We start from the raw sequence: 14,624 nt of genomic DNA on the forward strand, positions 1-14,624 counted from the left end.
TTCTCTATTTCTCTCTTCTCTCTCCTCTTCCTCTCTTCTATCTCTCTCTCTCATCTCATCTTCGTCACTCACTATTCTTTCTATCTATTCTCATCTCTATCTATCTATCCATCTCATCATCCATCATCTATCATATTATTCCCATCTATCATATATCATCACAATCTTCTTTTAGTCCATCTCTCTCTCTCCGTATCTCTCTGTCTGTCTCCCTCTCTCTCCGTATCTCTCTGTTTCTCTCTCTCTCTCTCTCTCTCTCTCTCTCTCTCTCTCTCTCTCTCTCTCTCTCTCTCCCTCTCTCTTTCTATCTCTTCCAATCTTCTATTCTCTCAGACTCACACAACAGTACACATAAAGTGCAAAATCAATAATCCCTATGATCCAAACTTGTAATTAGAACATCGCACCTAAACAGATCAACGTAACCTTGACGTGCATTTGTTCATCAAGAGGGAAGAAGTTTATTAATATGTGGACACACAGTGTTCGTGATGTCAATACTATTTCGATATGTTTTCAGAGTAACAAAGTCAAAAATTAAACACAAAGACCACTTCGTTAACAATAACTTGTTTTAAAAAATTATAAACAATTTTTTGTATGATTTTTAGTAAGAAACAAAAATGAATATAAAAACTTCAACAATAAAAAGAACAAAATACCAAACACGAAACACGTTTCGGGCTCAAAACCCATCTTCAGCCAACAACAAAAGCAATAAAAACAACAATCATTGCTTTAAAAACAGATAAACGGCAGAGAAATTATTTGGCACAATAATTTAAGGAATGTTTTTCATGATTTTATTGTTTTTGTTGTCGGTTGAGGAAGGATTTTGAGCCCAAGCACTTTCAGTGTTTTGGTATTTTTTTAGAAATGAAGTGAAGTGATCGCATTACGAGTATGTATTTAATTCATTGTTAGATATAGAGCGATGTCTCCTTCCTAGAAGTTCATCTCGTAAGCTTGACATATTTATTTATTTATTTGGTCATCTGTTATCGGCTATGTCAACAAATTTAAACTTTCAATTGTTTTTTACCCCCCAAAATTTATACGATTTAGATCCGCGTCAAGACAATTTTAAAATTATGTTACAGTAAAGTTTCTCGCTGGTGACAACTCCCCCCCCCCTCCTCCACCATAAAAAAACAATAAAAGAAACCGAACAAAAAACAAAAACAAAAACAAAACAAAATCAAGAAAAAAAAACCCCAAAACAAATCAAACAAGTAAACAACAACAAAAAACAAACAAACCTAAAACAAACCAAAAACAAAAAACAAACAAATAATTAAAAGAAACATAAAACAATACAACCTTGCAGGTACAAATAACTTATTAAACGTTACAAAATGTAACCGAGGTCATTCCTCGATGATTAGCTATGAGATGAGAAAATGTATAATAATTCCAATTTCAACACCAATGCTTATGGATTCATGTGAAGTATGGAGGTATTAAGTAAATAAAGTACATTTCTTTTCGAATACACTTCCTCCGCATTTCGTAATGAATAAAATAAAAGTGAAATTTTATATTGCGCAAGATCCACCAAACATGCTGAAAGTGCTTTACAAAGGATCCCTGACCAACAGCAACACGTAACATATAGAACGACATATAACGCCTGTTAGTCGAAAAAAACTGTAATATCCCCTTACAGGCGTTATATGTCGTTCTGTATGTTACGTGTTGCTGTTGGTCAGGGACCCTTTGTAAAGCACTTTGAGCATTTTTAGTGGATCTTGATCTTTATAAAATATCCCCTTTTTAAAATTCATTACGAAATGCGGAAAAATTGTAATATCGCCTGAGACATCGTACGACAGGGTACTCATTTTACACCTAAGTATGGTGAGAGAATGTGGGTAAAAAGTATTTTCCAAGGACTCAACCATGCGCCGAGCGAGGCTTGAACCCAGGACCTTCCGATCACAAGACCACATAGCAGTGAACTTTATTTGATCTAGTTATAGCGTGATGTGTCGTCATTCCTGTTAAGAGCTCTGTTGGTTTGAGGCATCATGTAAAGCGCTGTGAGTTGTCCTATTATTTTATTGCGCTATATAAAAGTCATAAAAACCCTTATTTGTCTGGTCATTGATAGCTTAGAGTTGAGCTGATCAATAATAGACTTAAGAATTTAATTTTCGTTTGTGAGATCAAATTTTTTTGACGTCATCGTCTTCTTGATCTGCCTCTGATTCACACTAGTTATTCAATTCAAAGTTTATTTTAGACAGCTTTTGCCAATGCAGAATACTAAACAAAACCGACATAATCATACAACTGTAAACAAACTAAAACCAAACATAATATCATTTACTACTGTGGGTGATGGTGATGACGATGATAGGGATGATGATGATGATGATGATGATGGTGATAATGATGATGATAGTGATGATGGTGATGATGATGATGACAATGATGATAATGATGATGATGATGATGATGATGCTGATGATGATGATGCTGATTAATAAGCATACAATTTTAAAACTGAAATCGACGTCACCGACAGAATGACGTCAAGCAGGGTTTCCTTACCTCGACGCATTGTTCGTAGGAGTCAAGGTCACAGGTCATGGTTTGGTGGTTGAAATACGTCATCACAGGGCATCTTTCCACAACTGTTCCTCCGTTTTGACACCTGGTAGAAATAGGTGACGATAGGAAAATATTACAGGAGAAACATTTCAAAAACATTTTGAGCATGTTTCATGGATATGTTTCAAGTATCCTAAATTTGGCCTGAAAAATCGTCCTTCAAATATCTATCGATTTAAATGGCCCCCATCTTGTTAAAAACTCTCAGACCCGGGACCTCGGAGGGTTAAGAGGACTTAAATGTAATACTTTCTTGTCTAAAATATAATAAAAAAAACCCATTATTATAACCCCTCAATGGAGAGAAAGAGAGGGTAGAGAGAGATTGATAGATAGATAGATAGATAGATAGATAGAGAGAGAGAGAGAGAGAGAGAGAGAGAGAGAGAGAGAGCGAGAGATATGTATATATATATCATATAGATAGATAGATAGATAGGTAGATAGAGTGTGTATGTGTGAGAGAGAGTGAGAGAGAGAGAGAGAGAGAGGAAGGAAAAGAGTAGAGAGATAGAGAGAGAGAGAGAGAGAGAGAGAGAGAGAGAGAGAGAGAGAGAGAGAGAGAGAGAGAGAGAGAGAGGCATAGATCAAATTCTAAAGATTATGCAAATTTAGACCAAACACCACCCCTCCTCTCCAACACTCAAGAGAATCAGACATTAATATTGTGCACCAGAGAAGAATGCAATTCAAACCATAACAATGCATGGCACTCAGGCATCCATCTTTGTAATGTGCTAGAATTTACACTGGGCACACATAACTTAACCTGATTCACTAATGCCTTTTAACACATAGCCACATTGTCAACATCTCCCTCTCTCCCCAAGCCAGATTCGATCTTAAAATAGAAGGAACGAAATTGACGTTTCTCAGCTCATTGTTATTGTTTTTACACAGCTATTTTGATGATTAGATATCAGTTGTCACCAAAGTATATCAATCAGACTGTAAACGTTTAAGGCTACACACAGTTCTGTGTCTTGGTATGCTATATCCGACAGACAGATGTTTTAATTATTTTACGTAAACGAATAGTATCAAAAGATTTACTGAAGCATTATTTAAAAAAAAACCCTCATAAAATCGGGTCATTTTCATTGATCGATATTCGAAGGACAACGTTTTTCTGGCCAAAATTCGAAAATGTGTTTTATTTTCGGAGTACGGCAGTATATAATACATCCCAGTCCGACGTGTACTAATTTGCAGATCTGATAACCCATACTGTTATGGGCCCGTTGTTGTAATGGGGATAATCTCAAACCAACGCAAAATATTGTCCAGTGTAACAATGTTTAATATCAAGCACTTATAGTAACGTTCGGTTATAAGTTCTGCAAATATGTGCACCTTGCTCCCATCACTTCTTTCTAACCCTCCCCCCCCCCTCCCCCAATCCCCTCAACGGATTCATCTTCAAAGTAGATGTATAGCAATTTACGACTTTCCTGATTGAATTGACGACAATCAGCTTGAGAGCCTCACTGTGAATAACTTTGCTTGCGTGAGCGGCCTCAATGAGCTTTCGTGATTCCATACACGGGATTGGAAAATAAACAAACTCCAAAACAAAACAAAATAATTAAACACACACAAACACACACACACACACAAAAAAAAAAAGAAAACCCGAACAAACAATCTAAACTTGCCAGATCAATCAAGGCGATGAAAATATGAAAAGAAAAAAGCCAAACCTTTAATCAGTTAACCGCGGTACTCTGGAAAAACATGCATTTACAAATTTGGCAAGAAAACTTGCCCTTCAAATTTCGATCGATTTAACTGAACCTACATCTTCGCAAAAACTCTCAAACCTGTAACTGTATTGAAATCCTGCGAGGTCCCAGGTTTGAGAGTTCTTGCCAAATTTAGGATCATTGAAATCGATCGATGTTTGAAGGACGAGTTTTCTGTCCAAAATTTTTTAAATACATGCTTTTTTCAGACCACGGCTTTTAACTGGTTAACGGTGTCGTGTAATTTGTTTTTATATATTTTTCTTATCCATTCAATCACGGTGCTATTGGGTGTGACTATATACAGGTTTCCCTGACACGAAATAAACCCGATAACCTCCAATACCGCCATTTAACCCTAAACAGCCACAGTTCGAATTAAAGCTAACTTGTAAAATAGTACACAAATGTTAATAGAGTTGTATATGTTGGAAAAAAATATTGTAATATCGCCTTACAGGCGTCATGTCCGGTCCTATATGTTAAGTGTTGCTGATGGTAAGGGACCCCTTGTAAAGCGCTTTGAGTCCGTTCAATGGATATTGCTCTTTATAAAAGCGCAAGTTTTTATATGTAACCCATCGCCTGAAAACGGTAATGTTTCCTGGATCTATCGGATCCCAAAAAGACAATTTAGAATTGGTTGAATTATTCTTGCGTTGCAATACTTTGCATTTATTCAGAAAAATCAGTGGAGCAGGCACTGATGTTGATGATAACATAACATGAAGTGAGTAGAAAATTGGCAGAAGCTAATAGAGAATAACAATTTTGCGGTGATGGGGGCTCGAACCCACGACCTTACTGATACAACTCAGCCTGGCAGTGAGAGGGACGCTATGCAGTAGACGAGACGAGACGCGATGCAGTAGTCGTCTTCTGCGGAGTTGTATCAGTAAGGTCGTGGGTTCGAACCCCGATCGCCTCGAAATTGTTATTCTCTATTTATATTCATATTTTTTATCCCTCCAATGACGTCACTTTATCATTTAACAAAATGTATTCTTTTTTTTTCCAGTTACTAGTTTTCTAATTAATCGATTTGATATTAAGAAATATCATTATGTCAGGATATCATCATGTTTACAGTAACAATTTGTGATGTCAGATAATCACGATTTAAAATTCATTAAAATTAGATTTAAAAAAGAATCATTTAATTATTTTTGAAAATATATTTCATTTAGAAATTTAAAAAATCTGAATCGATTGAATAAAAGATTTCCTACACTCTTGCGTTTTAGAATTTGCAAGCTCGTGCAGCGATTGGGGATTGCGAACACGTCCTGCATTCCAAAAAAGCAAGTGTGTAAGGAATGGTAAATGACGTTATAGTGTCTCTTGTCACGCCCACATTCATTCATTGTATAGATAAGATAATAAAATGACATTTTATAGAAGGAACGTAGTTGATGTCAGTCGATGTAACTTTGCATTGTTTCTAGCCAGCCGTTTTTATGAGTAGTTCTCATAAAGGAACTCCATTCCTTGACGTACGTCTACGATGAATGAGATTTGGTTTTCAGAAATAATATACTTATGATCAACAAGTCTGTGGTGAAAACTTATTATGAATGCTCTAACTTGACCTTTTGTCTGTATATACGATTTAGTGTATTTATAATGTTCATGCACCAATTTGATCTTTTCTTTTGTTTGGATTCATCATCATCATCATTGCCTTTTTCACCCTGGGTCAGGGTATAGGCCACAGACAAACAATTTCCACCCTTCTCTCTCCAGAGCTAACTTTTTTTTAGCTCGTTCCACGTCTTATCACTTCTCTGTATATCACCTTCTTTAATTCTACTCCATGTTCCCCGTGGCCTTCCCCTTGTTCTTTTGCCCTAAGGGTTCCAGTCCAATACTTTCTTTGTTATAGTGTTTCTTTCTAAGGGTGTGTCCAATCTGCCTCCATCTTCTTCTTCCTATTTCTCCTCCCACTGGTTTCTGCTGTTTTCCACACTTCTTCGTTCCTAATTCTATCCACACATCTTATTCTGAGTAGCTTACGCATGCACCTGTTTACGAAAATCTGTACCCTCCTTATACATGCCTGTGATGCGTTCCAAGTTTCACATCCATACAGTAGGACAGACTTCACGTTTGAGTTGAAAAGTTTTAGCTTTAGTCGAAGAGAGATATCTTTAGTTCTCCAAACTCTGTTCATGTGAATGCAGTCTGTGTCTTTCCTATCCGTGCTTTCACCTCTGCTTCCGTGCCTCCATCCTTGTCAATTATACTCCCGAGAGCAACTATTATATATTATTTATATTTGCAAAAACAACAGGGTATCTAAAGGTCTTTTGACCTATGTAATCTTTTAGGATTATGATTACGATATGATACGAAAATTAGGTTTTCCCCCAAAACCAAAGGTGTATCATAACAAAAGCTACTGCATCATTGTCACGACTTTCTTGTTTTAAACATTTATGTTGTAATATTAACCGATAAACAGAGAAGTCGTGACGTCACACTTTCTACTCTACCGGTTCAAAACTCATTGAATGAAGTTGACTTACTCGGGTCTTTGTTATAACTAAACAAACAAAGACATACACGCGTACACACAAATAGAATCTTACCTGACATACGACGTGCAATCAAGGACAGACAGAAACCTGTTTGTCTCGTCATGTCCGCATTCATTCCCTGTGAAGGTGAAATAAATAAAATTAGTGGTATTTCATAGATGGAATGAAGTTGACGTCACTCAGCTCTTTGTTATTGTTTTTAGCCAGCCAATTTTTGTGAGATGTTCTAATTAAATTCTATCAATCAGACTATAAACGTTCAAGTTAGTTTTGTGTGTCATGTCTCGTCCTGCATCTTGTATGTTGTTGTTGGCTAGGGGTTTCTTGTAAAGCGCTTTGAGCCCGTTCTGTGGATATTGCGCTTTATACTTGCTCAGGTATATATTACCCATCATTTTTTTTGTAATTAAAAGTCCAAAGGCGTCTATAAAAATATTTGAAATATCCAGCTTCAGGAGAAAGCCAATCTGAGTGTATGCGCTTTAATCTTCAAAATAAAAGAACCAAATTGTTTTTTCTATGACTATAAATTATGTAACTCTGACTCAAACTTACCCACTCGTTGTCCATGAATGCAGGCCACCAGAAAAGGTAGCAAAATTACCAGTTGTTTGGTTACCTGTCAATATCATAAAATTATATTTGATTACTATGGTAGCAAATCAAAATGTAATAAACAAAAACAAATACAAATAAACAAAAAAAAAAAAAAAAACAAAACAAAACACAAACCAAAAAAAAACAAAAACAAAACAAAACACGCCCCCCCCCCAAAAAAAAAAGCAAACAAAACAAAAACAAACGAGGAAATGCTCATAAAAAACCAAAAGAAAACAAAAAGAATCCAAAAAAAAATCTTTGTCTAACACGATGACACTGTTTCAATATTCAACACTATCCTATCTATGGCCCAATATTCATTCACACCACGATTCCAGGGGGGAAATGTGCGTGGAGTGTCTTCCCCAAGGGCGCAACGTCGATACCAGATAGTTGCGATCATTTTCACCCATCAGGTAACTGATCAAGCTTAACATCGCCTGCTTTTAATACAAGACAAGAATGCTCATCAAAATAGAAATTGCTCTGGTTCTTTTCATCTCAAATTGTGACCAAAATCTAATAATCTAGCAAACGAGATTTTATGAGATAAAGAAGAAATAGTGATAGTAATTCACCCGGATCTAATGTCCTACGCCGGAAGCGGAACTCCGCTGATTAGGGTCATCGCCATTAACTCTGATTATGTTTGCGGCCATCTTGGTTGGGACAAGGGAGCTAACCATTGATAAAGGCTACTTCCCAGGAAATTATAGCGTTCTTGTTTGACATTTGCTCGAAAAAAACTCCCAAGCTTTAGTGAGTCGATATGCCGGAAGGGCGTCATAAAAGGCGGAAGTGACGTGTTCTACAAGTCTTTGAAATGTATGAAATTGTTCCCCCGCCACCCGATCACGATATCTGTAGTATCTTAAAAAACCCCAACAAAACGCGTATTCAAAATTTTGCCCAGAAAATCAGTTCTTCAAATATTGTCAATTAAAATGACCATGATCTTGGCAAAAACACTCAAACCTTGGACTTTGCAAGTCCCTGGATTGAGAGTTTTATCCCGTGATGAGGGTCATTTTTATCGATCGATATTTGAAGGACGAGTTTTCTGGCCAAAATTTAAAAAAAACGCGTTCTTTTTTCTTTCCAAAGAACGGCGGATATCAGGATGTCTTTCAGACTTGAAGCTTCTTTCTTCTAAGCCTGGGTTTACCCTGCTGTACTTGATAAAACGCCTATATACATTTTTGGCAGAAATATTTTTTTTCTACTTCATACATCGATCGATTAAAATAACTCATCTTATCACAAATTTTGAAACTTGAGCGTTCCTTTAAGCGTTTTGCCAGACTTCTCGGACGTCTCGGGTTTAAGAATTTTGTACAAATCGGCGTCAATCGATAGATGTTATAACGTAAAAGTCTTCTTGCCAGCAAGGGATAGGGAGTGGTGGCGCTAGATGACAATCATTATCCTTATAAGAACTTCAAAAGAAAGAACAAAGAAAAATGCAGGTAAAGATAGGATGCTTCGGGCTTTCCCGTTTTCACTTTAATAACTACGCGTTGTGGTGAAGAATGTAGATAATCGGTTTGTTTTTTGTAAAGCGTCTCACGGTGATCGTGAACAGACTGTATAGAATGAATGAAGATGATGTCATTCACCTCTCTGATATTGTTTTAGACAGATAGAGATGTTTGGTTCTCGACAAAAAAAAAATAATTGTCAGATTGACATTTAACCATACTGCCGTACTCTGGAAAAACCCGTATTCTAAAATTTGGCCAGAAAACTCGTCCTTCAAATATCGATCGATTTAAATGGCTCTCATCTTGGCAAAAAAACTCTCAAACCTGGGACTTCCGCGAATACATATGTATAAGCGCTTTCGAGCAAATTTGGTGGAAAGGGGCGCTATATAAATTACGCATTATTATTATTATTATTATTATTATTATTATTATTATTATTATTATTATTATTATTATTATTATTATTATTGTTATTATTATGCCTTGCTGTGAAATAAAATTCATGTAATTAAAAAAAAAAACTGGCCAGAAATCTTGTCCTTCAAATATTGATCGATAATAATAACCCCGATCTTGTCAAAACTCTCAACCCTGAGACTTCCTCCTAGACCCCCTACTCTCTAACTCTTACATTCTCCTTTCATATCTTACGTAAACAGAATGGTGTGATGCGTCTGATGACCGAACGTAATTATGGGCTTGATTTATCATTGTAATTGACAATATTATGCGTAGGTTTGCGAGTGTTTCCATAACAACAATGAGGCCATAACCATTTGAGTTATCAGACCTGCAAATAAGTACACATCGAGTTGAATATTGAACACTGTTTTTGTCTACTGAGGTCAATAATAAAATGTTTATAGTTTTTACAAGTTTTGTTGCCTAGACATAAATGTTGTCGTTGAATATTGGGAAGCGTGGCTCAGTGGTTCGGTCTTTGCTTCGTACCCAAAAGGTACCCAGCTCGACCACCCGCCTCGTTGCGTGGCCTTGAGCAAGTCACTTCGCCTTAACTCACTTTGCGGCGTTGCACTGCGGCTAACGCCTGGGTTATTCCATTCTTCCCTTGGAATAGACCCTAAAGACAAATTTCCCCTTGGTGATGAATAAAGGAAATTTATTCATTTTTAAAATATAGAAAACAAAATTAAGGCTTACAAAATCTTCAGCCTAACCAAAACTGAATCGTGTTTAAACGGGTACACGCTCACGTCCTGTTATACCAAAAGCCTTTTGTTACGACACATTCAATGATTTTTGTTTTCATTGCATTCTATTATATTTATGACATAGCTTGACTTACCATTTTGATAGAAATAAAATAAGGTCACAGCTGATTTAGCAACAGGCCTTTTAAATCACTATCAGTTAAAATGAAAACACCTTGTCTTTCAGGAGCACGCGATGACAACTTTGACAACGGCGAAGTTGACCTTTCAGAGACAATATCGTATATCTTATGTTTACTTTGTGATCTGGCGGCCCTGGTGGTGGAGGTGATAGTGGTGGTGATAGCGTCCAACCGTGTTTGCTTTTATATACTGAGTTTGGTGATGACTAGGCTAGAGCGTGCACGGATGCAGCCACTTGTTTTAAGATGCTATAATAGTTGTAGTTGTTGTTGATGGAGAAGATGATGATGATGACTGTCGTAGTTAAGAGGTAATCTTTATAAGTGTTTTGATGACTAATTCCACAAGATGCTGATGATGATGCTGTGTTAACCAGTTAACTCTTGTATTCTGGAAAATCACGTATTTAAGAATTTGGCCAGAAAACTCGGCCTTCCAATATCGATGGATATGACCCTTGTCCTGGCAACCCCCACCCCCACCCCCCTCTCAAACCGGGATACTCGCGAGGTCTTCAAGTAAGACCCATAATATTGGATAGTTTTTTGACAAGATGAGGATATTTAAATCAATAAATATTTGAAGGACGAGTTTTTTTGGCCAAATTTTGTAATAATTGCCAGGAAACCTAAGTAATAAAACATTTTGAAAAGTTAGCATCATCTTAATGCATCAATATTATATGAAACAAAAGATTTCAATCCCGAATGATAAAGAAAAACGTGATTAATCTACACTTTATCGTTGAGGGCGGTGGTCATTGTTATGATGCTAACTGTCGTGTCAAGTGACTAGAATACTGCCGACTTTAACATTTTGGCCAGAAAACTCATCCTTCAAATATCGATCGATTAAAATGATCCTCATCTTGTCAAAAACTCTTACAATATCTGGGACTTCATGGAAGACATTAAGAATGTCCAGATTTGAGATCTCTGCCAAGATGAGGGTCATTTAAATCGATTGATATTTGAAGGACGAGTTTTCTGGCCAAAATTTTAAAAACGAGTTTTATTTCAGAATCCGACAGAATAAATCTATTTCAAATGTAAAGTCTATCCAGACTAATTGGTGACGTAATATTCACGTTTTACCACATGATCATTAACATCAGGTCAAAGTTAAATAATCACATTTCACGTGCTGAATATTATAGACAGGTAGTAGTATTACTTCGGAGTTATTAGGCCCATGGAACTGGGGTTTATCCCGGTACCTATAACCTGAGTAATTGCTTACTATCCTTTTGATAGGACGCTAGGATATCGCAAAATGCTTTACGTCAGTGATAACAGACTGGTGGGCGGACAAATCTCGACTTAACCCGGGATTTATCTCAAGTCGTCTGGCGTGTTATGCGAGTGTTGTACAAACTGAACAATCGGGACCCCCGTACTATAGACAAAACTTGAAAGGAAAAAAAAAAGAAAAAAAAAAGAAGAAATAAAAAAATAAAGATATAAAAAACAGCAAATTAAAAATAACCTAACGACAAACCCAACCGCCCCCCCCCAAAAAAAAAAAAAAAAAAAAAAAAAAATAAAATATAATAAAATAAAAACAACAAAAAACAACAACAAAACAAAAAGACAAAAGAAAAAAAAAGATAAAAATCAAAACACAACTCCCCCCCCCCCCCCCAAAAAAAAAAACCCAACAAAACAAACAAACAACAAAACAACAAAAATTAAAAAAAAAACCCAACCCCCCCCCCAAAAAAAAAAAAAAAAAAAAACAACTAAAAACAAAATAACCCAACAAAAAACAAAGCATCCTTCACAGCGATATCACCATACTCAAATTGTTTCACGATCCTTTGTTTATTCCACCTGCAGATCATAAGAAATTTGAAAGAATTTATTGAGAACTATTCACTCTACTGGCTTTCTAAAACCAAATAAAAAGTAGGCAAGTGATGTCAATTGAATTCATACTATATCCGGCATACCCGGGTCTGTGTCGTTACTGGATTTTTGGTGAGCAAGACAATTTATGATAATTGTATGATAAAACGTAGTCATAAAACAGCGTTGTGTCCTTCGATATGGACATATTCTTTATATATAAAAAATCATCTCGAATAATACTGATAATGGATTTATAGCTACTATGTGAATTATATTCAAAGATTGTCAGAGCAAAAAGGGCAAACGATTAACAGCTTAACATTAGTAGCTTTATAGAAAGAACGCTGATTTACGCCAGGTTAAGATTACCAGTGCAGATAGGGCACATGATTTGCCAATAATATTATATGGAAATTTGAACCCTATAAGGTCAACTGGGGGGTTAACAAATAAACCATTGTGACCGCAAAATATATCTTAATGAAATGACAAAATGTGCGGAATTAATACTGGAACCATCAGGACCAGGGTGTACTTTTTCAAAACCCCAGGAATGAGAGTCATCCACCGATTCCTGTCACCAACGTGTACTTATTTGCAGGTCGGATAAACCAAAACATTATGGGCTCATTTTGTTGTACTCTCAAATCAATGCAAAATAATATTGTCCATTACAACGATGGTAAATCAAGTAATTAATTGGGTTCGACTATCAGACCTGTTAATATGCGCACCTAGCTCAGGACATATTATGAACGGTCGGAAGACCAAGGAAACTTGGACAAGATCGGTGGACAGAGAGGTGAAAATGGCAGTCTTGTCATGGCATCAACTGGGAAAGATGGCTCTGAACCTGGTGAAATGGAAGAATGATTTCCTGGCAATCCTATGACACAAAAAGGGGCCAAGGATTCAATAAGTACTGCCGTGACTTTGAAAAAAAAAAGTAAACCAACAATACGTAGTTAAACATTTGTCCAGAAAACTCGCCTAGATGTATCTATTGGTTAAAACGTGCCACGTGACGATCGATTAACCGGTGGCGTCTCATACGTACAACAAATTACAAGACAATGAATGAAAACCTTTGAAATTATTTGAAAACTGCATGTTGAGATAAAAATACAAATTCGGTTTTATGACCCCACCTGCGTGCCCTTATTTGCATGTCTGATAACCAAAATTGTTGTTGTAATGGAGATACTCTCAAACCAAGGCAACTATTGTCGATTACAACGATGTTAAATCAAGTCCCTAAATGCACTGCGCTATCAGACATGCAAATGTGTGCCCGTCGACCCTTCCAGATCCAAGCAATGGCAACTTATCAAAATGTCAAAAAAGGAATTTTAGATTAGGCAACCTTGAGCCCATCACAACGGCATCTAATAACAAATAAATTCAAGGGGGTATTATGAACTTCTCTTGTGCGTTTTTGGAGGGTTCCAATAGTTTGGTAGAGAACTCGTTTTGCACACAAAGGGACTGAGATTAAGCTGATTCGGGTGAAATCGTGATTTTATTCTGAACACCCCCCCCCCTACCCTGTCAACCAGCAGTGATCTGGTCGCTTGGGGTTTGTTAGATTTGGCCGAAAGTAAATTATGATAGACTAGATTCGTATGCAAAGAGTAGCAAGCAATAAATATTGTCCGTTTCACGCTAAAGGCACTGGGGTAACTTCCGGCTCCAGGGACCTAGTGGCTCCGAAGGACTACATTTGTATATGGTCTAGACCATGGTATGACATTCGGTTTGTGACCTGAAGCTTGAAGATAGGAATCTCGCTGTTGGTGACACAAAGTCTAGTCCTAGGTAAAAGCTCTTTTCCCACATTCTCTCAACATACTCAGGGGTAAATCGAGTACCTGCCCAGTAAAAGCGTAATCTGAAGGTTTCATAGAGATAAGGCATTGTACTAACACTCAAATGAACTGTCTTGGAGCCGCGCGTTCAAACAAAAAATTCTCAACGAACCGGGGACTTCGGGTTCGAAGGCGTTTGTCAAACCACAAAACCATAAAGCCACATTGGGTCACAAAATAAACAATGTTCGTGTTTGTTTCGATAGCGAAGACTTATAATCTCTGCAAGGTCATTTTTGTTTTCGAGAGATCAACACTTGAAAGATTGCAATGAGTTATAAGTGTCATACGACAAACAAGTTTATTTTCAGTTTAGTCAAAACACTTTTTGGTGTGACCTGACAACCTGGTCATCATGTCAAAATAAGGTAGATGAAGACAATTAAACCAGTAGATATTTGACCAATCTTCTCCTTCGCCCCCCTCCCTCCATATTGTCTTCATGTTTGAATGTCTAGTTGGAGAAGGAACGCCATTGTCTTAGTCACCTCTGTCAGGGTCTCATTCAGTTAAGTCTTTTTTATTTTTGTATTTTTCTTTATTACTTTGTCTGGCACTGTTCCATACACACTTTGTCAGAT

At 36.8% G+C, this 14,624-nt stretch overlaps 1 protein-coding gene across 1 annotated transcript in view; it reads right to left on the reverse strand.

The window, feature by feature from the left end:
* Positions 1-10,489, reverse strand: part of LOC144972294 (chitinase-3-like protein 1) — a 29,482-nt gene extending 18,993 nt beyond the window's left edge. The window contains exons 1-4 of the mRNA XM_078913384.1: positions 10,283-10,489; positions 7,448-7,511; positions 6,944-7,010; positions 2,554-2,656 (exon numbers count right to left, since the gene is read on the reverse strand). Coding sequence (XP_078769510.1) covers positions 2,554-2,656; positions 6,944-7,010; positions 7,448-7,511; positions 10,283-10,285 — 237 coding nt within the window. The 5' untranslated portion in view covers positions 10,286-10,489. The remainder of the gene's footprint in view (positions 1-2,553; positions 2,657-6,943; positions 7,011-7,447; positions 7,512-10,282) is intronic.
* Between the last annotated feature and the right edge of the window lie 4,135 nt (positions 10,490-14,624).

Source organism: Berghia stephanieae, chromosome 5 (assembly GCF_034508935.2).
Source record: "Berghia stephanieae isolate SIO BIC M18660-M18661 chromosome 5, UCSD_Bste_1.3, whole genome shotgun sequence".
Taxonomy (NCBI): Eukaryota; Metazoa; Mollusca; class Gastropoda; order Nudibranchia; family Aeolidiidae; genus Berghia; species Berghia stephanieae.